The sequence below is a fragment of the Nicotiana tomentosiformis genome, chromosome 2, assembly GCF_000390325.3.
Source record: "Nicotiana tomentosiformis chromosome 2, ASM39032v3, whole genome shotgun sequence".
Taxonomy (NCBI): Eukaryota; Viridiplantae; Streptophyta; class Magnoliopsida; order Solanales; family Solanaceae; genus Nicotiana; species Nicotiana tomentosiformis.
The window spans coordinates 79567306-79577462 of NC_090813.1; the positions used below are offsets into that span (position 1 = coordinate 79567306).

General features: G+C 37.4%; 1 protein-coding gene across 1 annotated transcript; it reads right to left on the minus strand.

Annotated features, from left to right (window-relative positions):
- Positions 1 to 447: 447 nt before the first annotated feature.
- On the minus strand, positions 448 to 3619 carry LOC104115668 (suberization-associated anionic peroxidase-like). The gene is made up of 3 exons (XM_009626342.4): positions 3190 to 3619; positions 1826 to 2023; positions 448 to 1208 (listed from the first exon to the last, which is right to left on the minus strand). The coding sequence occupies exons 1-3, from the start codon at positions 3517 to 3519 to the stop codon at positions 657 to 659; spliced, it is 1080 nt and encodes a 359-aa protein (XP_009624637.1). The 5' UTR covers positions 3520 to 3619; the 3' UTR covers positions 448 to 656.
- Positions 3620 to 10157: the final 6538 nt, after the last annotated feature.

Sequence of the window (10157 nt, forward strand, 5' to 3'; positions counted from 1 at the left end):
ATGCTTCCTTACTTCCATATTAATCTTTTGGAACCCCAGGAAAACCCGCAGCCGCTACAGCCTCTGCCCTTCGGGTGAGCAATCTGTGGTGAACACTGGATAAATCCTTCACTGTGTAATAGTCTGCAACCACACTAGGCAAGCCCTGTGCGATAGACTCATACCTAAAAGGCATTGAGGGGGATCGATCTCCCGTCGCCCGTATGGACAAGACCCTCCAAACCAACTGGGCGTCCTTTCGGGACTTCCATATTAATCTTAAAAAGAAATATCCGCCAAGGATGTGACCTTTTAAATTACTAGAACCTTTGGTCAAGTAATCTTAAGAACTTAGTGTCGATAAATGGTGTCCTTGATCAATTTAGTTATTTGGACCTTAGGAATATATATACTACTAATTTAAACTACTCTGATCAACTCCTTAACTGATTCAGAATTTTTCAACACTGGAAAAATAATATAGGAGTACATTAATTTTGGAAGTTATACATGGAATCAAATGATTATACAAGAAGAGCGAAACCAAATATTACTACAAATTATAAAACAAATACTAGAACCACATTCTGGAACCAGTGATTCTTTTATTTTAAGAAAACATCAACCGACTAATAGTGAGTTCATGAATTCCTTTTTGCCAAATTCAAGTTTTCCTTTTACATAGAAGCCACAGAGCTGGGATTGACCCTGCTACAAACATCACGAATTTCCAATTGAACGCCCTGTGAGGGAGGCAAGTTTCCCATCTTGATCATAGCAGCAGCAAAATCTCCAAAGAAAACAGCACCGTTATTGCTGTAGGTTGTTACAATAGCAGCAGTGGTGGTATTCCCCGTCAACACTTGATCCGAGAAAAGTATGCCCTGGTTCCTGTTTAAGTCCTGGAAGTAAACTCTGTCGAACACAGCAGGAGTTGTATCCAATTGTTGCAAGTTGGTGTCGTTTTGGGTGACGGAGCAGTTGCATTGAAGGCGTGCCGCTGGGTTAACATTGTTGCTGTTGCACACGGTGGCGCACCTGGCGAAACCCACCGTGTGTGCACCGGCTAGCGCCACCATTTCCCGGGCATTAAAGTTTTTGTCATTAAATTTTCTTAATTGGACGGTTAGATTATCGAATGGAGCTGGAAGCTGAGTTAAAGCACCAGTGAAGTTGGCCGCTCTTGCATCTCTTCTCCCTAGTGCAACGTTATAGCCTTGTCCTCCTAGCTGTCAAATACACAACAGACTTTTCAGTTATTCTCTTGGTTTGTTTATGCTATTTTCTTATTAATTTATTACCAAAAAAAATGACACATTTCTATATTAAAAACTTTTAATAACATAATTTTATAATTCACACAAATATCATGACATGTTTAAAAATATAATTCCAAAAGTCTTTCTTTGTTAAACTCCGTATCCAGTTTCACATAAGATGAAACGGGCGGAGTAATAATAACTGGTTACAAAAGTTACAATAAATTAACATGCTATCACATATTAAAATTCATTGATCGTGCGAAAAATCCTTGATACTATCTGTGTATATAATTAAAATCCTATTCTAATAATGTATATTTAATTGCTTGGCCTAATAATTCAATTTTAGGTTTAACAATTAATCTACGTACTTATTTTTATTGCAAAATTAGTCCTGATTGCCATATTATTGACATACCTTACTGTTGGTGGAAGTCAACTCTTAATCTAATAATATAAAATTGTTTTTCGCTGTCTTGTGTAGCGAATTAACAGAAACTCTATACCCCAAAACCATGGGGTGGCGGTAAATAATCGTTAAAGAAACATTTGGTACGTTAGAGATAGAAAATTAATGAACTTACTTTAACAACAGAATCCCGAGCAGCAATAGCTAAGATGTCTGCGCAAGATACAGGCGTGTTGGGACAAGTATCTTTTACTCTTTGTTTAGCTTGTTCTATGACTTCAAAACCTCTGGCTGAGTTGTTGTTGGGTGGTGAGGTTTTTTCCCCTTGGAATGATCCGGGAATATCGTCTAGAAGAACTCCTCCATCGCAACCCTGTTAATAAAAGATGTAGCTATAAGTCAACCATAATCATCACTTCAGTAAAATATATATGTTTTTATATTATAAATGAACTATAGGTTACGTGAATTGATGTAAAATGAACCTTAATCTTGCTTTATGGTTAATGAAAATGAAGTTTTATGACTAGCTAGATAAACTGAAAGAAGAAATGGAAGCTCGATCATGAGCATAGATAGATAGTCAGGATGAGAATAATCAGAACGAGCAAATGACATTCAAGTACGTTGAAAGTGAAAAAGCATGTGGCAAAGCTTTGTTAAGGGGGGAATAGGACAAAGCTACTCCCTCCCAACATTTACTTTTTACTTTTTAGTCCTTTTAAAAAAGGATAAATATTTTTTAAAATTTTGGTAACTATTTTAACAATTTTTTCCCTTGATTTAGGATCACACAAATATGTATGACTAATTTTAAATCATAAATTTCAGAAATCCTTTTTTTTTTCTTCGTGTCTACTTAAATTTTGCCACGTAAAATGAAATTGATAGAGTATTTTTTTTTCATTCTTTTTTTTTTAGGAAAAAGTTACTTAAGCGACAGTAACAAACAAGAATTGGAAGGCAACCTAAAAAGAAGCAGAATAGATTTTTCCAAGTTAGGGTGGGTTTGACTTGTTCCGTGCAGGTTCACAGCTACTCCACTATTTGTACCCCTCCACCTCACCCCCCATACCCCCCCCCCCCCAAAAAAAAAAAAAACTGAGATTTTTCAATATAGTCGTAATAGCAAACATTTCTCATAATATAATAATAAATTGATAAGTACTTGTTTGATTGATTAAATACTAGCTAGGACAAAATATTTTTTTACCATAAGTAAATAAATTGTTTTGACCTTATTTAGGTGCATGCATTATAGGTTAATTATGGCCGTGGTAGGGGCAGAGTTACAATCAGTTGGACAACCTTGCTCGTAGGAAATCTCAAACACTCATAGCGAAATTATTGGCTTTAGACAGTTGTGAAAAACTCCGGTTAAACCTTTAAAGATTGACAAATTTAGGAAAACTTTTTACCAAAAACAAAACTGCATTTTATTGATTCTTATTCTTTTAATTTCTTTGTTGTTCTTTTAAAGTAAAAAGGGGAAAGAGGGTAAAGAATGCGAGAGCAGTAGGAAGGGGTGAAGGAATTTACATCAACAAAGCAGTCATGGAAGTGGAGACGAATGAGAGAAGCTCCCATGCGTCTTTCTCTATCAATTGCACTGTTTACAACTCCTCGAACAGCCGAGAAGATGCATGCCGATGGAGATAATGGTTGAGTTAACTTGCTGTCTGAATTTTTCTTAGCATTATTATTTAGAGTTAAAATGCTGGCTGCTGACTCCAGCAGATCAAACTCTGGAGAAAGTGTTTGGAATCCCTTACTCATGGCTTCATAAGTGTTCCTATAAATGGCAACACCTGCAAGTGCAAGAGCCACAAGGCTCAGGGCAAGGCTCAAATGACTCAAACGAAAAGCCATGACCTAATTGAATGAAAGAAATTAAATGTATATGCAGGCAAAAGCTGTGGATGATTTTGCTTTTATTTTTGCTTCTATTTATAGGGAGTTAAGACTAACAAATGTACGCAACGATTAGTCATCCTTCGGCTTTAAATAATTGCGAACACACAAACTGAAAATTGTTGTTTGGTGTGGAATTGACTTTTATGTATATAGAACAGATTTTCTCCTTTCCTAGTTCTAGCTGTGTGTGTATTACGTGTGCTGCTTCCCTTCGCTATGTTTCTCCGATCTTTTTGTCTAAAATATTCTATTTTTCTTTCATGTAGTCAGAATCAATACTAATATCCTTTTATTCGTTTTTTCCTCTTTTGGGGTAAAAAGTAAAAACGCTAGTTTACTTTATATCGAGAATAAAGAAGAAAATTCCAATTTGTTCTTTATATAGTATGTGTTTGACCATATAGAATAAAGATAGTAAGCCAGTTTAGTTTGTATATATACGAGAGACAGAAAAGGCAATTGAAAAAAGCCCACCATAATTAAGGAATTAATTCTGAACCTATATACAGTGAATAATATGGTTGGCAACAATCTACAGTCACTTTTTCCGCAGACGTAGCAATGCACGCAATAGATATATGTTGAATTTTGATAAGATTAATGTGAATTAGTGTGAACATTTGAAGCCTCATTTTAGGAAGAAATTGGTAGATGCATTTTTCATGCATTTACATTGCATGTTCACACTTAATATGATGTCATGCATGACATGCAATTTCTCTTCTATAAATAGCAAGGGTTTTGTTCATTTGTAAACATCTTTCACTTGACTTCTTATCTCCTAAGGCATTTGAATCTTCCTTCTCTCTTGTAATATTTCACTTGTATTTTTTGAGTGAAATAAATTTGAGTTGATTGTGTCCGAGGACTAGGCAAAAATATAAATTTTGCTGAACCTCGTTAATTTCTGGTGTTCATTTTATTATTGTCTCATTTACTATTTATTAGGTACCTTTAGATATAGTAGTTGTGATTTAATCACTCTCTATATATTCGGCTTCCGCAACAATTGGTATCAGAGCCAATGTTCTATCTTAGTATGCTTTGTGATTGCAGCATAGTCTGAACTTCCACATCAGAAAAGAATTACTCTGGTGTTCTGTATTGTCAGCAAATAAATAATATCTATAGCAAAATGGGAGATAATAAAAATGAAGAGTCCACATCGGGTGTTAGTAATACGTCATTGGCATCTTCGCTTATGACAAGAATTATGTCAAATGCGAAATTTGCAGTTGAAATTTTTGACGGGTCAGGACATTTCGGGATGTGGCAAGTTGAGGTTCTTGATGTCCTTTTTCAACAAGGGCTAGATACTGCCATAGAAGAAAATAAATCAGACAATATCAGAGAAGGAGATTGAAAGATTATCAACCGCGTTGCTTGTGGTACCATTCGATCTTACCTCGCAAGAGAACAGAAGTATCCATACACAAAAGAAACTTCTGCAAGTAAATTGTGGAATGCGTTGGAGGATAAATTCTTGAAGAAAAATAGTCAAAATAAACTTTGCATGAAAAAAAGACTGTTACGCTTCACATATGTTCCTGGTACTACAATGAATGATCATATCACCAACTTTAATAAGTTGGCGACAGATTTGCAGAATATGGACGTGACTTTTAGTGATGGAGATATGGCCTTAATGTTATTAAGTTCACTTCCCGGTGAGTACGAGCACCTTGAAACTACTCTACTCCATGGGAATGATGAAGTGTCTCTCAAAGAAGTTTGTTCGGCCTTGTACAACTATGAACAAAGAAAGAGAGAAAAATAAAAGAGTGGAGAAGGAGAAGCACTGGTCGTGAGAGGTCATTCTCAAAATCATATGAGAACGAAGAAAGGAAGATCCAAGTCAAGATCCAGACCCAACAAAGATGAATGTGCCTTTTGCCGAGAAAAAGGGCATTGGAAGAAAGACTGTCCAAAGTTGAAAACAAGGCCAAACCTAACAATGGAAAGGCTGACATGGATTCAAATGTAGTTGATTGTGACGACTCTGATTTCTCGCTAGTTACAACTGAGCCATTCAAACTATCTGACATATGGCTGATAGATTCAGCTTGTAGCTATCATATGTGTCCCAATAAGGACTGGTTCGTTGACTTTCAAGAAGAAGAATGTGGAGTTATTCACACAGCAAATAACAATTCTATGGTATATTTGTAATACTGTAGATGTTGGATTGATTTTTGAGCACGAAGATAGTCAGTATCTGATTGGATATTGTGACTCGGATTATGCGGGTGATTTGGACAAGCGTAGATCAACTACTGGTTATGTTTTCACTATTGCAAATGCACCAGTTAGTTGGAAGTCTACTTTGCAGTCAACGGTTGCTTTGTCTGCTACTGAGGCAGAGTACATGGCAATTACGGAGGCTGTAAAGGAGACAATTTTGCTTCAAGGGTTGCTTAGAGATCTTGGTATTGGTCAAGAAAACATCACATTATTTTGTGATAGTCAGAGTGCTATCCAATTAGCAAAGAATCAAATTTATCATGCAAAGACGAAGCACATTGATATTCGATATCACTTTGTACGAGATATTATAGAAGAATGTGGAGTCATGGTATAGAAAATTTGGACTACAGACAACCCTGCCGATATGCTAACAAAAGTAGTGACTGCGATCAAGTTTCAACATTGTTTGAACTTGATCAACATTGTTGAACTTTGAAGATTGGAGTTGAAGACACAATCAAAATTTATTAGTAAGAGAAAATTGCAAAAGTGGAATCTTGTCAAGGTGGAGATTTGTTGAATTTTGACAAGATTAATGTGAACTAGTGTGAACATTTGAAGCCTCCTTTAGGAAGAAATTGGTAGATGCATTTTTCATGCATTTACATTGCATGTGCACACTTTATATAATGTCATGCATGACATTATTAAGGCCATTTCTCTTCTATAAATAGCAAGGGTTTTATTCATTTGTAAACATCTCGCACTTGTCTTCTTATCTCCTAAGCCATTTGAATCTTCTTTCTCTCTTGTAGTATTTCACTTGTATTTTTTGAGTGAAATAAGTTTGAGTTGATTGTGTCCGAGGACTAGGCAAAAATATAAATTTTGCTGAACCTCGTTAATTTCTGATGTTCATTTTATTATTATCTCATTTACTATTTATTAGGTACCTTTAGATATAGTAGTTGTGATTTAATCACTCTCTATATATTCGACTTCCGCAACAATATATATGCGACAGTAATTGATTAATTTGGTTTGACATTGGCATATAAGCACGTCACACTACGAGAAGAAAAGTCTTTTAGATACAGGTTTCAACTTAGAAAATAAGAAAACCCGGCTCCTTTAGTTGAACAGATGTAATAATCAGTACATTAATTCCAGTCGGGATTTATGATATGATTTCACAAGCATAACTTTAGGTTAATAACTATTAGTAGAATTCTGTATTAAATAACTATTAGTAGGTTAATAACTTTAGGTTAATGATATGATTTCACATGCATGTTTTCTGTATTAAATTAACATTATTTCAACCACTGTATTAAAATTAGTAGAATCAGTTGTAAATAGGAGTCCTCCTATGCGTAAATTGTTCCAATAAAGATTGAACCTGTTCGATCTTTAGTATGGAGCTAAGATTTATGTCCCCTCTATCATGTAATTTTTTATAGTAGTATTTAATATACAGAGTAGTGGTCCACGTCAAACCGTCCATTACGTAGGCTAGTATAAGTGTATAACCCGGGTTTAGACTTAGAAGAAAAAACCACCGTATTAGTATTTCTTCTATCACCATTAATATAATACGTGTGTCAAAATAAATGCTTGCACTCTGATTTTAGTAAAAAGATTTCAAATAATTGAGATTGATATAGTACTAATATTGCTTCTACTTGCTTAATTAAAGAATAATTTCCATAAATTTAAGAAGGGTATGAAATTATAAAAAACTTAGTTAATTGTATACAGTCAAAATCGGGCTTGCCTAATTTTGTATGGTTAATCGAGACCGGGGTGGCAGACCGAGGTTCAATCCCAAGTTATATTGGATCGTTACATGAATAAATACTGCCTAGTTCGTGATTCAGGTATCGATCGAGATCGAGACCAGCTAAGGTCGAGACCGAGAAGGATAGGGATCTAGCGAGATCGAAGGAAGCCTGCTAAGTCGAATAACAGAAAGTTGAAGAATCTGTGACCGGACGAGGATTGTGACGGAGATCTCGGCATGCATCAAGCCAAGACTGGTTGATTAGCCAATTAGGAAATTTCTTTCTGTATTTAGAATTGTACCATATATAGAACTCCTCTACTATATAAAGGGGGTTCCAATCATTTTGTAAGGGGACATTCACGCATAACAAAGCAATATATTACGTTTCCTCTCTTAAGCTCTCTTATTCAGTTGTTCAGTTCTTACTTTTCAATAATATACTTAGTTGGTTCGAGGGCGACCTAGCTCGAGGGTCAAAGTTGCGCGTTACATTGGTTTGCTTCATTTTACAGTTAATTTCTAACTTCAATTCTCATATTTCTCAGTTTGTGCCAACTGAAATCATATATCCTTAAAACCACTTACAAATTTAATTATTATCTAATTTTAAGGGTAAACAGTTTGGCGCCCACCGTGGGGCTAAGGATAATGGTGATTGCATGGTGCTAATTTTCATAACACACACTGCTTTATACTTGTTCTTGTAAGCGTTTTTGATTCTAGGATCAGCATGTCAAACTCTCGAGCAGTACCCACACACATCGACAATGGCCTTAGTTTTCATGGCGAAAACGACAACGTAGCCACTCCAGGAAACGAAGTGCCTCCAGTTGATCTCGGGGGAGTACCAGTTGCAGACCCCATCGACGTCAGTTCCCATATTGCCCTGAATGCAAATCTAGACGTCGACCCCGAAAATAGCATCTGCAAAGACGTTCGATCAGCCGGTCAGAACGCACAAGGCGGCGAAGAAGGCGGAATCAGCCTTCGAATAATATTCGAAATGATACAGGCCCAACAAGTTGAAATAGCACAACTTCAAAATCATAACCATGCACCGAGTAGGGTCGAACCCGAGCCATCACAGGAAGTTGTTCACAAGGCCGAACCAGTACCGGGGAGGTCAAATATGAATGAGTCACGGACCGACCCTGCTATCTTGAAAATGTTCGAAGAGCTAACAAAGCGAATTGAATCGGGGGAGAAGTAGATTGAAGCGAATGACAAAAAAAGTGGAAACATATAATTCCCGAGTTGATCAAATTCCGGGGGCATTACCGATTTTAAAGGGTTTGGATTCAAAGAAGTTCGTACAAAAGCCCTTCCCCACGAGCGCGGCTCCTAAGCCTATTCCGAAGAAATTCTGCATGCCAGAAATTCCCAAGTATAATGGAACTACCGACCCCAACGAGCATGTCACTTCTTACACATGCGCAATAAAGGGGAACGATCTAGAGGACGATGAGATTGAATTCGTACCGCTGAAGAAATTCGGAGAAACTTTATCAAAGGGGGCGATGATATGGTACTATAATTTTCCACCTAACTCCATTAATTCTTTTGCTATGCTCACAGATTCCTTCGTCAAAGCACATGCCGGAGCGATAAAGGTCGAGACTAGAAAGTCGGACCTCTTCAAAGTAAAAACAAAAAGACAACGAGATGCACAGAGAGTTCGTATCTCGGTTCTAAGTGGAGCATATGGATCTGCCGCCCGGTCGCCGATTATTGGGTCGTTCAGGATTTCACTCAAGGCCTAAACATACGAAGTTTGGTAGCTTCACAACAGTTAAAGTAGAACTTGATTGAATATCCAGTTGTAACCTAGGCCGATGTGCATAATCGGTACCAGTCAAAGATTAGGGTCGAGGATGACCAGTTGGGGGCTCCTTCCGGGTCAATTTATCCAAATAGGACCATCGACAGAGTTAAAAGGGATATTGATCGGGAACCACGGTCAAACAGAGATCGATATCAGCCATACGGTGGATATCAGAGAAACAACGGGCCTGGATGCAACCTCGTTCGAATTGATAGAAGAAATGATCGAGGACAGAGCTCCCGAGGGCTCATGAGTAAGAGCGGTTTCGACAGAAATGCCGAACCCAAAGAAGCACCACGACTATCAGAATACAACTTCAACATTGATGCATCAGCTATTGTATCGGCCATTAGGCGCATCAAAGACACTAGGTGGCCCCGACCTCTGCAGACTGATCCGTCCCAGAGAAATCCTAACCAAATGTACAAATATCATGGCACCCATGGTCATAGAACTGAAGATTGCAGACAGTTGAGGGAGGAGGTAGCCCGTTTATTCAACGAAGGGCATCTTCAAGAATTCTTAAGCGATCGGGCTAAAAACGACTTCAAGAACAGAGATTCAAACAGACAAAATGATCAAGAAGAGCCGCAACACGTGATCCACATGATTGTTGGAGGGGTCGATATTCCTCAGGGGCCCGTATTCAAATGCACCAAGGTGTCGATCACGAGGGAAAAACGGACTCGAGACTACGTACCACAAGGGATCTTGTCTTTCAATGATGAGGATGCAGAGGGGATCTTACAACCCCACAATGACACACTAGTAATATTCTTCCTTATAAATATAATTCAAGTTAAA